General features: G+C 35.5%; 1 protein-coding gene across 4 annotated transcripts in view; it reads left to right on the top strand.

Moving 5' to 3' along the window:
- The window catches only part of STXBP5L (syntaxin binding protein 5 like), a 193,460-nt gene that overhangs the window by 107,341 nt on the left and 60,738 nt on the right, over nt 1–25,381 (top strand). For all 4 annotated transcript variants that reach the window (XM_032193402.1, XM_032193394.1, XM_032193386.1 and 1 more), the window contains exons 7-15: nt 6,688–6,771; nt 13,332–13,455; nt 14,202–14,280; nt 14,453–14,607; nt 15,877–15,949; nt 17,195–17,342; nt 18,927–18,994; nt 20,224–20,264; nt 22,302–22,519. In XM_032193402.1, coding sequence (XP_032049293.1) covers nt 6,688–6,771; nt 13,332–13,455; nt 14,202–14,280; nt 14,453–14,607; nt 15,877–15,949; nt 17,195–17,342; nt 18,927–18,994; nt 20,224–20,264; nt 22,302–22,519 — 990 coding nt within the window. The remainder of the gene's footprint in view (nt 1–6,687; nt 6,772–13,331; nt 13,456–14,201; nt 14,281–14,452; nt 14,608–15,876; nt 15,950–17,194; nt 17,343–18,926; nt 18,995–20,223; nt 20,265–22,301; nt 22,520–25,381) is intronic.

Raw genomic sequence — 25,381 nt, 5'->3', positions numbered from 1 at the left:
CCTTTGAAACTTCTAGCCAGTCAAAATTGTTCCTTATTAAATAAATGTGAGTTTTGCTAAAGTAAGAATTGACTAAAAAGTGTGTCAGGACCTTGGTATTTGCAAAAGCATGCTATTATGAAGGCATTACGGTAAGTTCTCATGAGATTTTATAAGTCCCTTCTTATGCAAGAATAACAATGATAGCAACCCCCATTCGGAACTTGCTGCCATTTGTGAGCAGCTGAGAATAGCAAAGAGCTGTCAAGAAGTGAAAGCAAAACTACTAGTTAGAGCGTTAGGGTTGTGATTGATACCATCAGGAGGCAAAATCTGAGTTGGCTTTATTTCTGTGGTATCTTTTCCAAAATGAAATTTGATTGCCAGAATGCCAGTTTTATCATAACTGTTTCTATTTCTGTGCTGCTACTGTTTGTTTCTTTTTTGTTTTGTCCTTTTTTTTTCTTTTTTTTTTTTTAGCATTTTGCTAAAATGCTAAGCTATTTAACTATTTTATCTTTTTGATCACTTTCACCAGTTGCATTTCAGTGAGTATTTATAAGGGACTGCATTTTACAAATGGTGTATCTATTCAACGGTGTGTCTCACTTAAGAAACTGCTATAGTTATTGGAAACTAGAAACGTTCTGAATTTCTGTTGCTGCTTGTAAATACAGTTGTTTATTGCTCAGAGGACACTTTGGAGATATCTGGGCACTGATGAACTACTGGCATACTAACAAAGCTCTGGTAACAGCAAAATCAGGTGGATCCCTATTAAAAACAAACATCAGAAGTTTATGGGGAGAAAGAGTGAGGAATGCAAGACATATTGAAACCATCCCAGTGCAGCTGTTTATATCATTGATAGATTGAGGGTGGTGTAAAAAACAAATTGGTGCTAACAAATTACTTGCAGATTTGCAGAATGTGGAATCGGCAGTTTGATACTTACTGGAAAATATTAGTAAAAGGTACACAGAGACATAAGAGAAGTTTGAAGCACTTAATCAAAAGACTGCTCCAGATGAACAGATACAATATTAGAGAAAAAAATAAACTAAATTTTTCAACTAATTCACATCAACCTTTGGTTGAAAAAATAAAAGGAAAAATCAGACTTTTTTCAGAAAGGGGAAAAGGAAAAAAGAAAAAGAACCCAAACTTCTGGGACTTTTGCTGTTCAACATATTTATAAACAACCTAGAAAAAGTGTAAGCAGTAATGTGATAAGGTTTGCTGGATCTTAAGGGACTGAGAAACTCAGCAGCAAAATGGCAGGTTAAATAATATCTTTTGCTAAGTATTCTGCGTAAATAGTGGGAAGTGATATGGAAGGAGGAAAATAATATTTCTAACTTTACATATAAAACAATGGGTCTGAGCTGATTATTACTGTTTAGTATCAAGATCGTAGAATGATGATTGATAGCTCAATAAAAATACCAGTTCAGTGCTCAGTAGAGATCAAAAAATCAAATCACAATTAGGCACTATTTGGAGATGAATAGGGGAGAAAAAAAGAAAAACTATTGCATAAATATGTAGTTGACATGCCTGCTGAATACTGAGTATAGCTCATGTCTTCCTATCTCAAAAGGAATGTAATCACACTAGAATAAATTCAGAGAAGGGGCAAAGTTTTCTATATGAGGTGCAACTAAGCCAGACAAGGCAATTAATTGTGGAAAGCAGCTGATTGTGATCCTGAGTTTGAAAACGCGAATTGTTGCAAAGAGGGTAGAAAGAGTTCATAGTCTCTTTCAATGCAAACCCTAAAAGGATATTGTCAGAGATCTAGGGACTCTGGGTATCTGGCAATACAAGTACAAGTTAAGACAGTTCAGACAGAAGCTTTATGAATTATGATCATAGTGAGGGAACATTTGGACAGCATCTGCCCCTCTCTGCCCCGTCCTCTGCCAAGTGATTGCAGAGACCCAACCTACATACTGTTTCAGAAAAAGAAAAGAAAAAAAAAAAAAAAAGAAAAAAAAAGTGAGGAAAACCAATCATTCCAATGTTGACAAAGTCAGGTATCCATCCGTGAGAGGGATGGACTCCTTTAAGTAGCTTGTTAGCTGCCTCAATTCTGAGGCAATAAAACAGTGAATATGTGATGATATGCAAATAGCTTTTGGTGAAGGCTGTAGGAGACTATAAGAGGATAAACTCAGTATCGTCTTAGCTGAGAAGCGGGGATTTGGAATCACAGCTTTTAGTTGAAACAAACAGTCATTTTGTTAGGAAAAACTTAGCTCGAACTCCCAAATCTTAAATATTAATAATTTTGCCACCACAGTATCAAATGAAGCTGACAAAAACTGGATTCCAGACAAACCATTTAAGTGCCTTCTCAAACGTGCAATGGGTAGAAGCTATTCCAAGTAGTGCTGCAGGTGCTAAAAGTGTATGTGGGTCACATGGGGGAACAAGAAAAGTTCACACAAGAGAAATCAATGTGAGGGTTTTGGAAGAGGTTCACTAAATTTTCCTAAAATGTTATTAAAGATTACTTTAACTGGAGTTATGTCTAGTTGAGAAGTTGGCTATCATTGAATCAGGCTGTGAGAACATGTGAGAGTATAAATACTCGCCTTCTTCACATACTGCTCTTTGATATTTCCATTTGGCTATTTAAGTACAAGACCTACCTGTTGTGATAAGTAGACCTTTTGCTTAATTCAGTAGAGCTGTTCTTAAGAAACAGGTAATAGAGCTGTTGTGAGATCCACTTATCTTGTTTAGCTCCTCAGCTTCAAGTAGACCAAAGACCACTGAAAGGTGTTGGTAGAAGAATGCACGCTGCCCAAATCACTTTGTGAGTTGGCAGCAGATATAAGTATTCTTAACACATGCTTCAGAAATTAAAAAGTGGGTAACACTTTAGTCATAATCATTACTGGAAATACGGATATTCTTGTACTCCACAGATTACAGTTCTGGGTTTATTTCCCTGAAGTAAACAAGTAGCATTCCCCTATGGGATTGATGCACTCAGTTTTTGAGAGCCCCAAAACACGGACAAATTTTTCCAAAGCTAGGACAATCATTTATTTCTTTTTGAAAGCCAGGGGAATTTGTGTGCCAGCTGTATATTCATTAAAAATAAATAAATAAATCCTAAAAGTTCAGTAGTTGATGACTAGTTTTTCTGTGCCAAAAGAGTGAATGTAATTCCAGAAGACTTCTGTCATTCAAATTTTTTCCAGAGTGTCCTCCAGGCAAACTACCAAGGTAGATTTTGGAGACAGTCTCTGTCACAAATCTAGCAAGCAGTGGTTGGAAGACAACGGAGAATGTGGGCATTAGTGTGCTACTTAAAAGCAATTTGGGGACCTAGTGATTAACTTAATGAACTGTGTCTGCCAAATCAGTGAGTAAGTGTACATTAGGAACAGGCTGAAGTACACAGACATTCGTAAGTGGCAGAAATGTAGCAAACAGGATTTTTCTTGCTGACACAGAAGAAGATATTAACTGCAATGATCTGTAGTTTCCCAGCAACTAGAGAAAGTTTAATAGGAAAAGGTTTAATGTTATTAACTATTAGCTGGTGGAGTAAAGTTCCTATCTCTGAGTCTGTGTTCTGAGATCTAATAACACCTAAATATAGTGTGCATTTGGCAGGCTTTCTTTTTTCTCCCCATGGCTGTTTTGTGCTACCAGGGGGCTGGCTGGCATGTACCAAGATGCAAGATGCTGATTGTAAAGGAGAAATTTCCCTTAAACATCATCATCAAAAACATTTCAGGAATAAGGATTTATTTAGTCAGAATGTGGAGCAACTCCACTGGACAAGGAAGGTTGTGCCAGGATTCCTCCATATTTTAAATTCTATGCAGCCTACTTTATGATTCTTAATCATATTAAGCATGATAAACGAGGTGTCAGAAACACAATTGGGATTATTATTTTTTTTTTTCCCCTGGACTCCTTTTATACATACTTATTTTTCTTGTTTGTCTGTTTTCTCCTCCAACTGCATTATGGGTGTTTTATTTTTCACCATATCAACTAGTACAGACATAGAGCTTGTCTTACAGATCTCTTACAATAGCCAAGAGGAGTGAGAACATTTGAGTTTTCTATGGTTCAGGCAGGTTAGAGTTCAGAGCATCATGAATATACTGGCAATGAGACCAATCACATTCACCCTGATGGAATTCTGACTTTGTCATACCACAGGACTATTAGTTAAGCAGCATGGCTACCATCTGAGCAAATGAGAAAGAGATTCCTGGCTATGCAGCAGATCTGTTCATCTTTTAACTTCTTCCCTGAAATCACAGTATTTTTTATCTTGCAGTTCTATAGTGCCATTGTGCATTAAGCATTTCAGCAACAGATCAGGTGGAAGGCTGTCCCTGACAGGAGGTATTTAACCTTTTTAGTAATTACCTGGAGCACAATATCTTTGCAAAAAGAATGATACAAATCAAAAGGCAAGCCTGCTGCGCTTGGGAAAAAAGCTTATTATGAAACAGGGTCACATACTAAATGCTTTTCTATTCATTTCCCGATTATATTTGTATGAAAACTGAGATGGAAAGAATACAGGTAGATACAAACCAAACCCATCTGGTTTGATACCCAGCTGTAATGCACTAGTGAAGACAGTAAGAAAAGCACTCAGACTCTGTAAGATATCCATTATCTACATTTTATTGGATTTAACATAAAAAGGAAAAAGATAAGATAGATAATCTTATGTTCCTGAGATGATGGGAGCTGCAAGTTGTGCAGCATCAGATGGCCTCCAATAACGACACAACACACTCTGCTGATCCCATCTGTGAAGAAGTTTGCCAGTATTTTGGTCTTTAGAGCTCTTAAAAGATTTACTTTCAGATGTATATAAATATATAGATATATTTATATTTTTTTTCAATTCTACTGTCAAGTAAAAGGCTGTTCAGATGAGAACATACTGGTTTACATTATCATAAAGACAAGGACACAAGGGTGCTACAATTACCATTACTAAGTGGGAGCTGCTTACAGGTTTCTCCTTTACAGTTACCCGGCTAAGTTTATCTTGCAGTCAAAGAATATGTGGAGCACACCATATCACAGCACAGGCCTGCACATACGCAGGTTAGTTGTTATGTGGGTCACTAACTCCTGGATATACAGTCGTCTCTGTTTAGGATCACTCCACAAGCAGCGAAAGAAGTTGCAGTAAGGCACTTTGTACACTTCCCCAATGGCGATCTACCATGTCAGAATACCATATGGCATCCTGACACTGGTGCTATCCAGTTAGCTGTATGCTTTCAGAAAGGAATGTTGTTTTACATTTACTCTGCTAGAGAATCCCATATGGACCTATCCAGAGAAAAAAATGTTAAACGTTCTGGAATTTCTCCAAGACAGTTCGAATATTGTTCAGGAGTAAAATTCTTAAATAATCAAACACTGTTCCTATTCAGGTATTAAATATATTAACTGTAAGTCATTCCCAGATCATGTAATTCATCTCCACATAAAGAATACTCTCCTGGCAATACAGAGAATCATATCTTGTATGATTGAGAGACTAGAGTGTTCCTAGACTCTGTATACAGCAGTATTGATGTATTGATGATATTTGACTTAGAAAAAAAATGATGTTTTGTTTAAAAGTCCAGCAGTTTTATTTTTAATGACATGCAAGCTAAAGTGAGTGATAGCAAAGATTGTGGTAAGATTTCACAGACTAAAAGATAGCCTTGTAATTCTTCCACTCAGATTCTTAATAACTGTAAATTCTTGCCTGCAATCTGTGCTCCATGTATTTATGGACAAAGAACAATTGCAGTTATCACTGCCAGATGTATAAAAATAGTCTATAACCAAAATATATGAGTCTGCCATTATGGTCGTTCCCAGTCTTCACGTCCAAAGACAGATTCTTAGGAAAACAGACTCTCTGGGAGGAAATTTGCAGAATAACTAAGTAGGCCAGACGTCATATCTTCCATAAGATCTGGAGTGCACTGTATTCAAATGAAGGGTACTCGCTATAGTGACAGATGAATAATTTAGTTCTTTTCAATAGAAATAAAAAGAACACATTGTGTTCATTCTTTTTTTTTTTTTTCCTGAGCATTTTTTTCTCCTCTTTAATCTTTTGACAAGTCTTACTTTGTATGTCTCAGGTGTGCATGATTTTATGATATACTAATTCTAGAAGAAGTAAAAAATAGCATACTGGTTAGTTTATTTTCAATTTTGTAGAAAAGTAAGTAATTTATTTTCTGCAACAGGAGTTCTTCAAAATGTTTTAAAGAAATAGAAGGCAGGAGTTAAAGAAATGTATCTAGCTGAGTGAGAGTTTAATCTGGTGACTCTTTGGTTTTACATTATTTAAGTAATCTCTTGGGTGTCAAACTGTTTTCCCTTCAACCTAGGGACAAGGAAAATAAGAGCAGAGAGGAACATGGTATATTTGTATTTTTCTCAATAGGCATAAAATTGTGAAGACTATCCACATACATATTCTTGCAGGAAAAAAAAAAAAAAGGTGTATAAAGCATGTTTTATTTTCATATCAGAACTTGCATTGTCAGTCATGACTAAACTACAGTCTTGCACATCCACTTGGCATTTTCTTTTTATAGTGCTTATATATTTTGAAAAAAAAAATCTTAAAACTCTGAAGTTCTTCAATATTTGTATATGCCTTTTTTATTTGAAAGTATAATTGTGTTTGTTTCCCTCCCCCAGCTATTGATAGGCTATGAAAATGGGACTGTAGTACTCTGGGACTTACGGTCTAAAAGAGCTGATCTAAGAGCTTATTATGATGAGGTAAGCAATTTCCATTAATTCAGAAAAACTGTTATTCAGCAGTTTGTCATATGTCTTATGAAGCAAATGGATATTTATCTTAAAGTACTGCTTGTTCTGGTAATACTGTTTGTGCTCTGCTTTTGAGCAACTTATTGACAACAGAAATCAAAACCTGAGATCTATAGTTGTACTGCATTAGCCTCTTTTGAGTGTACTACAACAGAATCTCTTCATCTTGATTCTGACAAGTTCATCAGCTTCTGTGTGGGGTTCCCCAGTTGAATAGAGTATAGCAAGGAGCTGACCTGAAATACAGCTACATTAGGAATTTTATTATTATCTTTACTGAGTATTACTAGAATATCAGCATGAAAGCCAAATTACTTTGTATGTCTATTCATATTACCCAGTATTCAAGAGCTGTGTAAGAAGTTTTCAGAATTGTATGCTCACTTCTATCAGAACATTGACTCTTGCTGTTTGTAAGCAGTTGTATCAAACATACATACAGGTCTTGTATCAATAAACATGTTGTTTCAAAAATAAATATATTCTTATTTATTATGATTTTTGTGCCTTAAGATAAAAACTAGCTTTGTTCTACCAACCCTTCTATAAGTTCACCGTGGATGAGTATGAATGCAACTAAAACTGAAGGTAGCAGAGGAAATTTTGTGTTAAGTTATCCAGGCAGTAATTGTTTTCTTGTAGCTCTTTTTCCTTGTTTTTCTTATTACCCTATTAGATGTAAGGAGTGTACACATTCATTTTCACTCTAAAAGTTAATCTGAATATATCCTGAAGTCTTTTTTTTTTCTTCAAAGACACATTAACACTACACCAAGCTTCAAGTTTAAAATTCTGAGCATTCACAAAACAAATGTTGTACAGGACAGGGTAATTCAGACTTTAAATTTGCCAACATTTAAGCCTCAAGGTGTGTTTCACTATGTGACAGTCTTGCCTGTGCACACATTTGTGAAAATGCACCTATTCTATTCCTTGAGATTGGACAACTTTATATGGGTCTCTTAAGGGGGTGCCTGTTCATTCACTGTCTTCTCTTGTACTCAGGAAGAGAATACATAAAAGATCTTCATAATACCATTTCCGTTCTTTTTAATTGCTTGTTGAGACAGAGTGGTTGGGTGTTGAATATTTCTTGTGGTTTAATTGTTCCACATTTTTCAGTACTGTCCTCAGGAATTGTCTTTGTGTTGTTCTGTTTGTTTTCTTTAGTCATTTGCTTTCCTCCTCAGTGGTTACTTGCTGTGTCATTACTCCACTTTGTTCAGTTTAGGATGGCTTGCTACTGTCTACTGACGTACTTTTAAGTTTTTTCTGCTGTCTGTAAAAGGGTTGTGTGAACTAGCTACTGTAGTTTATTCCAGACTTTCAGGCTCCTGATTGGTAATGTTCCAGATCTGCTAGTATTCCTCTATGAAATCCCTAGAAAGGTTTCTTTTTAAATCCTCAGTTATATAGCTTTTATGAGTCACAAATGGTTAGTTCAGCATGTGTCACTTGGTATTTGGCACCAAAACAAAAGCTTTCAAACCCGAGCCTCTTCTTACAGAATGGTCATCTAAGATCAGAGTCCAGAAAACATTGTTTCTGCTCCCCTTCACCATTCTCTGTGTGTTCTGATGGAAGTGCTCTGTGCCCCATGATATCTGACCAATCTACTTGGATTGTTGTTCTGGCCAGCCATTTCATGGTATCTGAGGTTTCAGATAAAGTGCTGTAATTGTTCTGTACCTTCCTTGAATATCCAAATGCCTCTCTGAATAGGGTATGAATGAAATTAAGCCAGACAATTTTTTCTTATGCCATTATATTTTCTTTAGCACCAGTTTTGAAACTGATGTAGTCACCGTATTAAATGGTAAAAGAACTGGGAATCTCATCTAACTCACCACTTGCTCTTCTGGCATCTCTAAGGATAGTCAGATGTCAGTGTCTTTATTTGGCCTATCAGTGGAGCAGGTTCTTCTGTTCAGTATCCAAAATTTCCCTGGCACCAGGCTCCTCCAAGGAAGAGGCACTTGGAGCATAGAGTGAGAAGCAGGTTATTTTCTTGTCTTTGATGTACCATGAGTGTTCATCACCAAAGCCAGTTCTTTCTTCTCTGTAATCTTCTTCAGATAGGTATCCAGCTTGGTAATGTCACTCAACATTAAGCACAGGGTAAGCACCCTCAGGACTCCATCTAGATACTCGTCCTTCCACAGGATCAAGCCTCAGCTCGTTTTCTCCTCAGCAGGGTTGGATTCCTGTCTCCTCAGACGTGTTGAGAAGCAGGCTTTCTGTTGTTATTCAGATCTGTGGAACCAGTCACTGTGCAGCACAGGAGCAATAAGTTAATGGCAGATATTTTTTACACTGTAGGGGAAAGGAGGCTGGTAACTGATTGTGTATCTATGAATCTAAGTTGTTTTTTTTTTTTTTTTTTAAGTTCAAGATGAGAACTGTATCTGCTGTAATTCAGTTGTTTTAGAGAGGGATAGTCTCCTATGTCATGACTTTAAAGATGTTTAGTATAGCTACAGGAAATGCTTCCATGTCGTTGTCATTGACAAATGTTATTAAAAGGTCTCTTCCATTCAATTTTTTTCACTATGTTGAATGCTGTTTTTTTAATTGAGTAGTGGACACTCAGCTCAGATGGAACAGGTCCTTTTTCTTTAACATTCTCATTTGAACAGTTGGCTAACAAAAGGTTCATCAAGAGACATTGGTTCTTATTCTACTAGGACATCACCACTGTGCAATCTTGCCTGTCCTTTCTAGGCTGCATGATATTGTCATACCAGTGTGATGCTTCACATCACATGAGTCTTGCAGACCTGACATGACATGTTGCAGACATCTCCTCAGAATATGGGCAATCTTATGACTGTGCAATTAGTTGTTTCCTACAATATTAGCAGGATCTGCCCAATACTTGCAGAAATATGTCCTTTCATTTTCCTTGCCATCCAGATCAATGTCATGGGCACATTGTTCCTAGAATAAACAGCTCACTTAGATAACCCAATAGCCTGTAAGTGGGGGACCTGAGGACTCTGCCCACTGTTAACAGACTTGTAAATGAAGCATTTACAGCTGCATTCCCTACCCTTTTTTAGTCACGCTATACTTAATGTTGTGAAGGCTGGAAACCTTTCATACATAAAACGTCTGCTTCTTCCATGTGAGGGAGGTTCTCACCAAGGATCAGAAAGGATGTATAAGTTGCATTATCTGGAACTCCTCTGCTGGGTGTTCTTATAAGACTGTATCTTCCCTTTCAAGCTTCTCCCTGGTACTCATGTTTTACTCAATGGAGCTAAAATTAGTCCTGTCTCTCTTTTAGCACAACTAAAGACAAGTTAGAAGCTGCCTCAGCCCATCACCTCCTAATGCAAGGAGTTTCAGTGTGCTCTTCTCTACTGTGACAGAGCTTCTCAAGAGACTAAAATGTTCTCACTTGTGAGACACTTGGTGCCAGAGTGGAGCTTAAACCTGCTGCTTAGACCCTTTGTCTGCTCTTTGAGTTGTCAGATGCAAGTTTGTGTTTTGGTGTGATGATGACTGTCATCTTGCCAGTGGTGATCATCTCTCTTGAGTATGAGATATTCAGGCCCTTTCAATCAATGATCCTACGTGTTGACCTCTATAAAAGGCTCCTATTTCAAACCATTTCCTACAGTCCTTAAATTTTATGTCCATAGATAGGTATAAAAAGAAAGTACGTAAACAAACGAGATACTTCAAAGTATTTGCAAGTTATTACTGATAGTTGGCAGACCCCCAAAAACCAACCATCTTCTTATCCAGGCTTTATAAGTTTGACAGGTTGTGTCAAATCATATTCAGAGCTTTCTATAGCATAGACACCATCTCTCATTAGAACACATCTCCCAAAGGAAGCTGCAGAGTTCTCAGAGATATTTGACAAGCGACCTCTCCCTGCCTTTATCAAGCACTATGCCATTATGGAAGCATCAAATCTGATGCAGCCCTTGCTGTAATGGTCCTGTAGTACTACTAATACAGAGGATTCTTAAGACTTAAGTGATAGGATGAGATTAGTATTGTGCTTATTCAAAATATGGTTAAAAGTGGTTTTAGAGTACCCATCATTTCTTCTCAGTGGAGTGATTTTTGTGCTCAGGAGTGAACTGAAATGGTGTTGGGCATGCTTAATTTTAGTACATGCTGAGTATGAGAGAAGATGGAGTATGCATGCAACCACTGTTGGTATTGCAGGAGAAACATACCCAATCTGGAGTGATATGCTTTATGTGTACACACTGTGTGAACATTCACATGAATCACCCACTCTGATGAACTCTTGTTCAAAGTAAATAACTGCTCGTTTTTTGTGAGGATGCTGAAGAAGTGGATCAGAATACTAGACACATTCTAGCAGAGAGAAAATTAGGGACACTTACTCATTGCCATCATTCAGTGTTATTCATGACTCCTAGCTGAGACCTCCAAAACAAATCCTAAGTATTTCTTGTTCATTTCAGGGCAGTCTATCAGGTGAGTTTGAGTTGCTGCTATGCCAGCTGTCTATGACTATAGGAGCATTCCTGCTCAGCTCCACTCAACAGGAGGCTTATGTTGGCAGGTGGCACCTAGCAGCTGAGAGGCAGTTTAACAGGCAGCAAATTTCAGCTGCTAGTTACTAGCTCCTGCTCAAGCACAGTTAGCGACTGTAACCATGCGAAATGTTTCTATGTGTGATAACACATCAAAAGCAGATTTGAATTTGGCATGATAGCAAGCATGAATAAGCTCATGTCAGAATTAATTTGCACAAGGAGAGAAATGCAGTAGTTCCCACAGATCTAGGGTTCTTATTAACCGAGGGCAATGTCATTGGGCTGTATGTGAGCCATCTTTCTGTGTTATCTTTTGTTGCTTAAGTTGTAGTTTGATACCTTATGGGTGTTTGAGAGGAATTTTCTGACAACTCTACTGTGGTAGGTGGAAGTTTGAATGACACCCATTATGTCACTTGAAGGTAAGTATCTAGAGCTCACAATGTTTCTGCCCAGTTTTTTGAGTCTTTATTGGCTTGTCTAGCTTACCAGTGTGCTAGCTAACTATTCATATACAAAGCAAGTCAGATTCCTCCTGGGGCATTCCTCCTCCATCTGGGACATCTTAATGCAAATCCTAGTTTGTGGCTATGTTGTCCAGCCTCAGAAGCTGAGTAAAAGTTCTGGGAAGGAGACACAGCTTTTTTTTTTTTTTTTTTTCTTTCCTGAAATTCCCTTCAGACCCTGAGCCATAACCAACCATAACAATCAATATACTTGTTAAAAGAGGAAGACCAACAAGGAGTCTTGAAGAGTGACCATCACCACTTAATTTCTGATCAACTTAAGCAAAATTGACATGAACAACTCCAATGCTGACTAAATACCCAGACATAATTTTAAAGTAATTTGAATAAACAAGGTTAAAAAAAAAAGACACACACACATGCAACTGTAAGCATTGTAAGCATAATGTAAGCAAAATGGAAGCATAACTGTCTTTTATTTACATTTACATATAAGTATATTGCATTTTTTGCTATTTGGCAGCTAACAAGGGGAATAAAATCAAGTGAAAATTCAGGGAATTTCTGCTTCTGAGGGAAGTGCATGAGAAGCTGCGGTAATCAAAGAAGCAATACTTTGTTTTGTCAGAAAATGTCTTTTGTCAGTTTCTAGGATGCACCAAAAAAAAATTAAGGACTTGCACTGTTATCCTTCCAGCTTGTTTGATGTAATTATGGATAATGTCATTATTTATTTTACATGCCTAATTCGTGTTTGAACTTCTTGATATCTTGTGCTAGTCAGTTCCACTAGTTATTAGTGAAATAGTGAGAATCTTTTGTTAATTTTTTAAGTGTTCCTTTTTGGTGTACCTAACATTCATTATACGTTACTTGCATTGTTTATATAGGAGTATGACATTACTTTTCTCTGAATCACTATCTGTTCCCAAATTATCTTACATCACTGTTTTTGTTTTTTCCTATGTCAATGAAACAATCCTAGTCTTTTATTTTATTTTGTATTTAAATTAAGCATCACAGGTTTCTGTGTACTTTCTCTGAAACTTAAGTATGTGGAGGAAAAATGATTCAAGAATAGAGTATTATTTCTACTTTTCCAAAGAAGTCCGCTGGGAAAGCTTGTGTATGTTGTACGTTACCTGTAAAAACTGTTGCATAGCTCTCTCTGTACATTTGACAAATGAAATACTTCTAAGAGCTATCAGACATATTATGATTGCACTGTATATTGTTCATATACTTCTTGCTTAACACTGTTTCCTCAATTTTAGTCTGACACAGTAGAGTTTCTTACATTCTTCTGTCCTTTTAGCATTTATAATGGATTGTTTTTGCTTGATTTGCAGTAGATTACAGCCATTGGTTTCTAAAGTGTTGGTAATGGACTCGACAAACAAAATCAATCCCACTGTTGATACACGGTTAGATTAATATAATCCAAAGTCATACATCAAAATATCATTAGTGTAGACAGTGTATTCCTTTCTAGTCTCAAGTTCTTCATTCACTTCTCCAGGCTATTCATTCCGTTGCTTGGCACCATGAAGGGAAACAGTTCATGTGCAGTCACTCAGATGGAAGCTTGACCCTGTGGAACCTGAAAAGTCCTAACAGACCATTCCAGACCACAATCCCACATGGTAATTTTGATAGTAAAAAAGTAAAACAAAGAAACAGTACGATATTCTCCATGTTGTTTGCTAAAGTCTTTGTTTATTCTTGAAAACAAGCATAGATTTCCCAACGTAATAAAAGCAAAATTGGTTTGGTTTGGTTTGGTTTGGTTTGGTTTGGTTTGGTTTGGTTTGGTTGTTGTTGTTTTGGGTGTGTGTGTTTGTTTGTTTGTTTAGTTTACAAGCAACTTTTCTTTGACTGGAAGAAAATACTGAGCCAGAATTAACCATGATCCCACGAATTTAAATGCACACTTCATTTAATTTTATCCTTCAACTAGTTACATGACAAAGCATGTAACAGTTTGTCAACAAAAGGAATTGAGTCAACCTAAATATGAGTTAGGAAAAAATCAACCTGTTCATAGTCATTCTGTGATCAGAAAAAGTATACAGTTGGTGAAGTTCAATAATTATTAACTGTGTCATCCTCTTCAGTAATCTGCATAACTTTTATATGTTTTTGAAGGGTAGTCCGTAGTCCTTTAAAAGTATGTGGCAGTAAAAACTTAAAGCCATAATAAATGTAATTGATTTAAATAAACTCATGTATTAGGGAAATAGGTATTAACACTCATCATCTCCTGTAGCTTTAGAGTTCCATTCTCTTGCTGATTATATAGTTGCTACCAAGTGTATATTTTATTTTGGTAGCATGATAATTTTATTATCATGATGTTTTAATACAGTTTTCACTCTCTTTATTTCCTTAGGAAAAATTCAAAGAGATGGTAAAAAACCCGAATCCTGTAAACCAATTCTTAAAGTAGAGTACAAGACCTGTAAAAACAGGTATGTTTATAATTCTGTACTTAATTCAATGTTACATTCCTGAGTTAATAAACTGCTTTCAGAATCTTCCCCTTTTTCTTTTTGCAAAGATATTTTTTAAAGACACTAAACCTATACTGTAAACTTATATGTGTGTAAACTTACAGTTGCTATGTTTTTATATTTGATATAGTGAACCGTTTGTGATATTTTCTGGTGGATTGTCATATGATAAGGCTTGTCGAAGACCAAGTCTAACAATTATGCATGGAAAAGCAATTACAGTTCTTGAAATGGATCACCCTATAGTTGATTTTTTAACTCTCTGTGAAACTCCATATCCAAATGGTGAGTACAGTAAGCAAAACATTTACAGAAAATACAAATGAAGCAATCTTCTCTCATTTCTTAATTCCCATCCAGGAACTTCTGTTCTCACAGTTGTCTCCATCTCAAAAAATAAAAATAAAAAATCACTGAAAGTAACTGTAACTTGTTTGCATTCTCAATATAGAAAACAAGTAATCAGTTGACAATAAAGTATGCATAAATCTCCAGATACAAGTTTGAAACACATGGACTAGTGTGAGGAAATATTGCTCTTAATCAAACATATGTGCGTATATATTTTAAAGTGTTTTACTGCATATTGTGGGACTGCCAAATGCTGAAGTAAATTCACAGAAAACTCCAGAAAGTAACATTAGAAAAGCTGTAAGTAAAAAAGAAACTAAATTTAGCTTTTTAATCCTCCAGTGAGTTAAGTAAAATAAATCTTCTATACATAGCTAAATCAACTGCATATTAAAAACAATGGCCTATGTTTCAATGTCATGGAATAAATTTAATTTTCAGTAGCCTAAGTTAGTATGGCATTTCATTTACCTGTGGCAAATAAAGTGATGCTTTCCAGTATTAACATTGTGTAGGCCCTCCCCCTGATCACACTATTATTTAAAAATTTTGGTTTGACCTGTTACTTACAGCCTGGTGTAACAACAGAATGCCAAACACCATGCATTCATAGCTGTCCTGAAAGGAGACTAAGTTGCTGTCTGTTTACTAAGCATTTTGGCATGAGTTATCTCCAGAATGTACTCTGAGCTTGTACATATTGGAATGGCTTGCTGCAGTTGAAATTGCAGTCTTAATTTCATATTTATATTTTTTGAATATTTTTTGCACTATGTAAATTAATGTATCCTATACATGAAGAGAAGCCTATACTTGTCATTTCAATAATTTATTTTTGATAACCAAAAAAAAATTGTTAAAAGCAGAGACAAACTATATGTTCTTCTAAAGTGTACAGAAGGAAGGAACTTTTCAGTATCTGGACTGAACACAGCAGACTTACAGGAGTATTATGAGAATTATGTGGCTGGATGTAAGCTTTTGTTATGAAAAGTATTTCCTAGGGGGAAAAATCTTTAATAATTATATATAATAAATTATAAATATTTCTCTAATTGCACTCTCGATCACAAATTTTCCAGTGACCAGCTGTAACTCATCTGTATTAAAAAAAAAAACACAACATACATATATGTAACTTACTTGATTAGAATGACTAATGGAAAAACTCCAGGTCTTTCATATTTTATTCTTCTCTTACAGAATTTCAAGAACCCTATGCTGTAGTTGTGCTTTTGGAAAAAGATCTCATTGTTGTTGACCTGACACAAAGCAAGTAAGTGTGAAGTCTTGTATGAAGTTATTTATACTTCTTAACTGTCTAGCAGATGATAAAAATCCAAATGATATCATGCAATGTCATTTTACTGTCCAAAATCATTAACTCTTGGTGTTAATTCACTGTATATGTTTACCTTCACCTCAAAAGCTAGGATCAGCTAATCGACAGAAGCTTGATTTCAATTTTGGGAATAAATCTAAGCCTGTAACATTCATGTTACATTGATGTTAAGTGATTCTTGGTCACCTGCTGAATCATGACCTGAACTTGTGTGTTAGAAACTAGATTCAACCAGTACTTATATGCACACCTAACTTCACTAGATTCCACAGGGGCTACCACTTAGATGCTTACTCAAGTATCTTAATAAATAATGGCATTGATTTATAGTGGATCTATGGGATTCTTTCATAATCCATTTGTTGTTTTAAATGACAAATAATTCTTTCACATTGGAATCAACGTTAATACCAGAGAGGAACTATATATCATGAAATGTAGGATCCAATTCTTATTTCCTTTGTTCTGCATCCAAAACTAACAGTTATGTATGTCCACATTTGCAATGGTATAACTAACAACAGAATTTTTCTTTAATGATTTGTAACATTTTAAATGAATCATATTCTGATATCATTCACTTTCAAGCATAATTCCAATCATCTCAGCAATAGAAAATGAATGTAAGTGGAATCAGAGCAAAATTTCTTGCATTTTTGAATTGTGAATAACATTGTGTAATCTGCCAGAAGTGAGGCCTGCCTTCTTATTAGACAGTCCAAACTGATGCAAGTGAGAAATAAACTGAGATCTACTTCATCTGTTATTTCAATTGTTCACTGTAGAATCAGTAGTTTACCAACCCAATAAGCAAAACTGTTCAACATAAAATCCACAATTGTAAAGGTAGTTCTTAGGTCATAGTATACATGTATATTATATGTGTGAACCTGACGCTTCTAGAAAATGTATAACCTCTGTAACCTCATAAATAGGCTTTTGAGATGTTGGGAAATTTTACATTACAAAAAGAGAATTCTTGTCACAATACAAGAATTTTTATATCTTTACTAGTTATTTTTGACACTAAAACAATACATATCTTTAAAAAAATAAGGGAAAATGTACTTTATCAGTAATGATTTTACTTAGATTGTTATACACTGTAAAATAACAATATGTCTTCTTATATGGTTTAGTGTATCACAGTGCTTCTAATAAATTGTCTTCCTTGACTAGTTTTCCAATCTTTGAAAATCCATATCCTATTGACATTCATGAGTCACCTGTCACCTGCACAGAATATTTTGCCGACTGTCCTCCAGATTTGATTCCTGTACTCTATTCTGTAGGAGCAAAACATAAAAAGCAAGGATACAGCAATAAGGTAAACAAAACCAATATATTTAAATAAAGAAAGTGGATATACAATCTATGTATTTGAAATATCTCGCCAAATTATTTTCATTTTACTTCTTTAATAACTAATTTCAAATTGGCCAGCCAGCAGCTTAGAGGCAGCTTTCCTTCTGTGGTTGCTTAAATCACCGTTATACAGGACTAAGGCTGATGGAGTTATGTCTGATCAAATTGAGTTAAAAGAATGCCATGACTTTAAAATTCAAATTTGTCTGAATATGTTATCTCTATCAAAGAAAGAAATAGTATATAAAATGAGTATAATGGAAAGCAGAAAAGCTTCGGTGGAATTTAAGGGTTGACAGCATTTTTATTAAATAAGGATATTAATTATTATTTTACTGAACTACTAAAGTCTTAATGAAAGAGTCTTAGAAAGAGTCTTCTACAAGCTGCAGAAATAAAAATGGAAAATGGAATTACTTTATAAATTTCAAGCATTAATCTGGTTTATGTTTTGATTAGAAATCATAATAAACAAATTAGAAAAAATATTGGGCAAACTAGTCAGACATCATCAGTTTTCTGTTCATATTAAAAGAAATACTTTCCTTGGAGCTGTCTTGTTTTCCATGAACTGAGAATCTGGGCCCTATATACTTCTTTGGGGTCTTGATTCAGCAAAGTACTTTAGAAAATATGTTTATTCTTTCTTCGTCTTTTTATCTATCCTTATTTCATATACATAGCTTCCTGTACATTGCACCTGTACTCCTTGTACAACCTCTTGTCCAACTTGCTTTACTTGTGCATGTGCAAATACACACTCAGAATGTAGATAGCCAATCATTTGCCACCCACACATTTCTGTACCCACATGTACCCAGTCTATGTATTCTCAGAACCAGTTTGTATGCCCAGATTTTTCTACCCAGTCATACTCTGCACAAATCCTTACCCACTCTGCCCATATGTCATCTGCCACATCCTGTATCCATATGTATCAGGTTTTCGGCACAGACCACCATCTTGCTTTACCAGCCTAGACCACAGAAGAGAATGAGAATCTCGCCACTAGTAAACAAAACCAGGAAAGAGATGATGATTTCTTATGATCTGTGGAAGTTGCATTCTTGTCTCATATCCCATATCATGATGCTCAGATACTTGTTTCCCACTTTTCTGGGCCAGCTTCTTCAGTAGTCTCCATCCTCAGAATAGATTCTCATTTCTATTCAGCATCCTATAGAAGCTCCAAGAGTCAAGAAATGTGAAAACAGTAGCAGAACTTTGTTACACCTTCCTCCGGTTCCTGTTTTGAATGTTTGCAGTGTTAGCTGTGCAGAAATCTTGGAACTTTGGTTGTTAACATAAAAGTCAGTTTCATAATCTGTGCCAAAATGTTTTTTAAAAAAAAGAAAGAAAGAAATTCGAAGTCTTAATAAATATACAAAAATATTAAGAAGCTTTAAAAACCTTGAATACTATATATTTTCATTCCTTTTATAAGATGTATTGCTTTCTGCAAGAAGAAGTCTGCTCTTGAGTTTAAAAATTAACCAAGCAAAATTCATCAGGATTAGTTTTAAACTCTATGCTCTTGTTTGTTTAGGAGTGGCCTATCAGTGGTGGAGCGTGGAACCTTGGAGCTCAGACATATCCTGAAATCATTATTACAGGGTGAGAATGAAACTGAGGATTTGTTCTTTTAAATTGTTAGTGTCTAGAACTTTTAGTTGTGGGTTACCTATAAGTAAGCCTTGACCCTTGACAGGGTATATGTGTCCTAAATTCTTCAGTTGAAGTACATGGTTTTTCTTCTTGGTGCAAAGTCACCATAGAAATTCCCATTTGCTGTAGAAAACAGAGCTTTGTATTCAAGGATGAACTACTGTTAAGAATTACTGATTCAGGCCCCAGTTTTAGAAAGTAAGTCTGTATACTTGTTAAGATGGAATCTTAGGAAAGGGGATCCTTTGCAACAGAATTTTGTGGTTTTGAGGGCCATAGAGAAAAGCATTAAAAAGGGAGCCAGCTGTTCTGTGCCTGTTGTCCTCTGGCCTTCTGGTGACTGTGTCTGGGAATTGGTTTTGGAATTTGTTTTAATACCACATGATTAGTGGGGATGTGGTGCACTGGGATGAATTTCACCTTGTAAGTAAGGGACATACCAATGAAAGGTTCAGATTGAAGTAGCAGCCCCATTGAGCCAATGCCTGATGTATTTTCAAGAAAACACCCTGAAAAGTACAACTCAGCCTTCTTCTAAGATGCATTCTGTGTTTTTTCTTCTGGTCTCAGCCATGCTGATGATAGCAATGCATTTGATAAATTGTTATAATCGATGATAGTCAAAAGCTGTCTTTAAAAGATAAAATTATATGTGTGATAATACTAATAAGGAGGATAAGAGATTATTCTAATTTTAAACAGAAGTGTCTCCTTTCTCCGACTCTACTTCAAGGAGGATTTTCTGCTGATAAAAACAATGCAGCTGTAAGGTATTAAGCAGAATTATCTTGCCCTCTGTCTTTTCGAAGTTAGATATACATGCAGTTTTTAGAGTGCATAGGCCTGATGCTGGCCCACTGCAAGACCCAAAGTGCTGAATCTTAACCTTGGCATTAGTATGGGAATTAATTTTGTGCTGTTGTGATCTTAAAAATCACTGGGGACTTGGTTCTCTATAGGAAATGCATCAAAAAGTATTTTATGAATGCAATCAAACTAGTAACAAAACATTTTCTTATGGTTGGTATATACGCCATTATACATTGTCAGTAAGGTATGGGGAGTTACCACGCAAGTGAAATACAGTTTTTCTACTTATATTTATCACTCACTGAAAGTAGAAAGTGTTTTGTAATTGCATCTTGTTTTAACACATTTAATTTTTATATTTTTTTAAGCCATGCAGATGGATCAGTAAAGTTTTGGGATGCTTCTGCCAGTAAGTTTCTGAAGTTCACTTTTATATAATGCTGACAAATCATGCACACGCACACACACATAATACATGATATTTTACAGTATGCATAATATCTCAGGTAGTATAATTAGGAATAGTCAGGAGATATTAAGCAAATTAGGAAAAAAGATTGCTAATGAGATATGTTAGAAAAGAATGAAAGTCCAAGAGAGGGATTAAAACACCAGATCTGACATACCAAAACCTCTGAAGGAAGAAGTGCTGGTAAATAATACCTAGGGCATAATCCTCGTGTGTATATAAAAGAGTGAGCTGAATTAGACCTAATGGTCAGTTTTGGTTTTCTTGTCTCTTCTATTCTGAGTACAATGTTGTCTTTTTTACAGATAAGTAAAAATAAAATATTAAAATACAATAATACGTCTTAATTAAAGACCTAAGTCTTGCCCAGTCTCAAGATCCAGGAAATAATTAGGAAGGACTTAGGTTCATCCTAGCAAGAAAAAGCTTCAGAAAAGTTATTCCATAGATTTTAGTTGTAATTGTAAATATTGGAAAACAGCATTTTTCCCTACAGAAAATACATATGGTACTTATTAGTAAAATATATTTATTTTTAAAGATGCATGTATTTTGGATGAAAGCAAATGTATTTTGGTTTAAATAACGTCTATACTTCACAAGAGTCGGAGCAGTGTTGCCTTGTATTTTCTCCCCTCAGTAGTACTGAGATCTCTAGGTAAAACATCTCTTTCATGAGCTACGGTTAGAACATCTCTTTCCTGAGTTAGCAGTCTGGAAGTCTGTACTGGAAGGCACAAAATACTTTGCTTTTAGACATATTTTAATTAATAATTTTGCATCTGAAAACACAGATCTGTGGAAGACAGGCAATTGCTAAGCCACTGAAGCAGTTTCCCAAGTTTATCTTCCCAAGTTTATCTCAAAAGCCATCTCTTACTTGCCCATGTGCAAGTGGTGCCCAGTAATTCACAGATGAATAAGGCATAGTCTTGCCTTGTACTTGTGTCCCATGACTCTGTAATTCTTCCAGTCCTAGTAGGGGTAGGCCCAAGATGACTGATTCAAAGCAACTCTCTGGATTTCATGCTGAGACTAAGGGCATCCTGAGCCCTCTTCCACCTCCACAAAACAAGGAAGAATGATGAGTTCATTACAGAAGTAATTGCTGCAATTTGTAAAAATTCATAATATACTTAAACTGAAAAAATAATAATAATTCTGTTGTCATCTGATTACATAACCAAAATATCACTCTTCCTCTTTTCATTGCTTGTTACACAGGGTAGCTGGACTGATCTAGCATAATTACAGTAACGTGCATGACAGCTTTACCTTTATGTAAATACACACCCTAGTAGGTGCTGGGCCTGACTGACTTTTTCTGACCTTATGCAGTGATTAATTAATGACACTGGTAAATTAATGTAAAAATAGTAAAAAACACAGCAAAGGCGAATGTCAATAAAGCAAAATGGGGCTAATTATAATTCCTCTGTTGCCTCCAAATTTTACAGTGCTATAGTTGTACTCTTGACCAAAGCTTCTGGATATTACGTTTTTATATGCAGGTATAAATACAGATATACTTGTTAGTCAGGAAATTCAAAACATTTTAGAACTCCTGTTCTTACAGAAAGTCTTTGTGTTGCCCAGAATATTTTCCTTTTTTTTTTTTTTTTTTTTCTCTTAATATGCCTCTTACACTTTCCTCTCTAGCAAGACAAAGGAAATGTTAGTTTCTCATCTCATTAGGAAAACAGCAGTAGCATCAGAACCATTTTTTTTAACACTGAGTATAATCTTGCCTCAGAAAATACTAAGAAGTATTTCACAGACAAATGCACATTTTGTAAATATCAAATACTTGTCCTACCAATACTGCATATCAGAATATAATGCCCATCTTTTTCTCTTCTTAGGCCTTCACATGATTCTTTGTTATGCCACAACTGAAAAGAAAATGGGAACTGAAGAATTTTATAACTGATTTACTTATTGTTAATCAGTATTTTTATATGTTTTAATATATTCCAGTTACTCTACAGATGTTGTACAAATTAAAAACATCAAAGGTCTTTGAAAAACAAAAGTTGGGAGAAGGAAAAGCAACAGCTGAGATTGTGGAAGAAGACCCTTTTGCTGTTCAGATGATGTACTGGTGTCCTGAAAGCCGAATTTTTTGTGTGGCAGGAGTTTCTGCATATGTGGTTGTTTATAGATTCAGCAAACATGAAGTAAATACAGAAATTGCAGTAAGTCATTCATAATCTTTTATAAAAGAACATTTCTGAATCAAAGTGCTTTCTGTACTCATATACTTGAAAAAAATAATATCAAACTCAGTAAACATAGGTTTAGGAACATTCATTTTTTATCATTTTGAGGGAAATCTTGATCATATTTAAGCTGGTAATAAAAACATGAGTTTTTGCTATCCAAATCTCTTCTTTTTCACTTTAATAGTAAAATTCAGGATCAATTTCAGATGTAGTTTGCTTTTAAGACTTTGATCACATTAAATCTCTGTCATACTTGCCTTCTCTAAAATACTGATGGATGTATGTTTTATCAGACAATATTGCTCTTCTTAAATTAAGTATTAAGTAACTTCAATTTATGTTCATGGTATTTGTCATGAAAGGGAACTGAAAATTATCACTGGCTTTTAACAAAATTAAGAGAGTTGATTTTTTTTTCTGACTTACACTGACTTTGTTTCCTCCAAAATAGACACTATTTGAAATGCTAGCTGATTTATGGCTAAGTAGTTGTTATTTTATTAACCATCATGATCCTCAATGTTATTCAAATATTCCTTTTTCTGTCTTCAGGTCTTATGCAGTCACTTCATTTCAGGTAGAACCATACAGTTCATGTTCTTTTAACTGCACTGCAGCCATCTTGTACTTATCATTCTACAGCATGTCAGACTTTTGTTTAAAACTGCATTTTTTCACAGGAGCCACAACCACTTCTAACAGTGTGGCTCAAAGGCACTTAAAATGTAAAACAATCTTTCTTTAGTCTAAAATATTTAACGGCAGACGACTCTTAAGGGAAGCCAATATAAACATGACTGCCTTTCCTTCTGGCTTGCCAGTTTCTGACTCTGGAGAATAGTCTGCAACTTCCAGATACACTCTTCCCAGAAGGTCTTTCTTCATGTCTGCTGGCTCTCAAAAAATCTCCATGGCTGACCCAAACATTCCATTCCATTTACACTTTCCCTGACAAAAGTTTTCCTTTTCACACTATTTTAATGTCCTTTAGAAAGTCTATCGTTTTGGCCTGGCAAAAGCTTCTGTGCCACTTTTGGCCTGTAATTGTGTGCCAGTTGGTAAGGAGATTAATTACCATTAGTTGTTCTGCTTTTTTCCTCTCGTTTTTCCACTAGAGGCAATTTTTAAGCTAGCTTGAGGCATCCTTTCAGGAAGGTTTTTAAACTAATGGACAGTAATTTCACCTTATTGACCAGTTCACACATAATGCTGCTAAAATCATTACATTTCAATGTTCATTTATTATTTCACAGCAAATGCACCTTATCTTTTATTACCTAACATTTATTTTCTTTATTTTCATGTCTTTTAGATTTTCAGCTGAGTTGCAGCAGACCCAGGGTGTTCTAAAATATAATAGTGTGCAATTTAACAATTTCTCAGATTTCATCTGTACTTAAGAAACATTTATATAAGGAATTGTTCTGTGAAGAGTTGTTTTAGTATTTTCTAATATTTTTTGGCATAGTCAATAATTCTCCTAGATTTTGTGCATCCCTGAGATGAGCCTAATCTCGTTTCACCATTTTTGTTGCAAGCAAGTCTTCATTCCTAAGTGGTGTTTTTTTTTTTTTTTTTTTTTTTTTTTTTTTTTTTTTTGTTGGTTTTGCTTGTTTGTTTGCTTGCTTGCTTTTTAACAAAAAGTAACAGGAGCTTTTGTTGGAATATATACCTGACTTTAGCTTGCCTAGCGTTGTCTATATTCAGACTGAGTTGGCCAGCCTCAGGACTTTGCTGCACGAGGTGAGCCCAAGTTCTAGCCCTTAGTGCCTGTAGCAACCAGCCTGAACACAGCTTGAGTTCCACCTACAAACCCCAGCATTTTAATAGATACCATGTTTGACAGCCATCGGTCTTGTAACATCATTGCTATGATGAATGGGAAGCATGGAGGCTACTCTGAGGTTCCTCCATGTAGCAGGGAAGTCCACTGCTGAACATGCCTTAAGGCATAGGCTGTGCCTGGGACTTCCTGAATATAACGTAAGTGTTATTTGTGTCATTCCATGTCAGGTTCTGGAGACAAGTAGTATGCACGTGACTCAAAGTCTGCTTTATATCCAACCTTGGAGTCATTGCCATATAGTTATGTGAAAAGCATTTGTTGCTGTTTTATTATCTGAATCCATTCCATCCAGTCCAGGAAAGATATCTAGGTATATATTAAACAAGATCACTTTCTCAGTGATCAGTCTATGATTCCTCTGTGAAGCTCTCCTTCAAAGCTCTTGAGAGGAATGATACAAAATAAGTTTGCAGTAGTTTGACCATAGAAAGGAAAATCAATGAACATAGTGGTTCAATTATCAAAAAAGATCTGTACAGTGTGTCAAAATAAATTGGTGCCACCGTTTTTCCTTCTATGTGTAAGTGGCTGATGGATAGAACGTAACAAAATGAATTTTAGTAGAAAAAGGAAGACACAAAGAAAAATATCCAGAGAAGAATTAGGCACTTCTAACATGGTCAGCAGAAGAACATATTCTTCTCATACCCTTCCCTCGTAAACATTAAACAGCATTATAAATTGTTTCAGACAGCAGCAATTACTTCCAGAAGATTAGATTTTCCTGAACTCGATATTTCACTTTTTCAAAGAAAATGTTGTCCATAGGCTTCGTAGCTGATTCAGGCAACAAAGTGTGTATAGATTTTGCTTGGAGGAAACAAAAGTGAAAATTTGAGGAAAGACATTTTCTCTTCTGATTGAGCAAAATTGCTTCTTTCTGAAATGTTATGTTACAACACAATGGTTGAGAAATAGGCACATCTTCAGTGTACTGATCCTTATCTCCTGATTTTCATACGAATTAGATAGCTTCTTTATGCTGCCAT

Source organism: Aythya fuligula, chromosome 1 (genome assembly GCF_009819795.1).
Source record: "Aythya fuligula isolate bAytFul2 chromosome 1, bAytFul2.pri, whole genome shotgun sequence".
Taxonomy (NCBI): domain Eukaryota; kingdom Metazoa; phylum Chordata; class Aves; order Anseriformes; family Anatidae; genus Aythya; species Aythya fuligula.
Note: the sequence above shows the minus strand (reverse complement) of the source record. Positions and strands in the feature narration are given on the sequence as shown.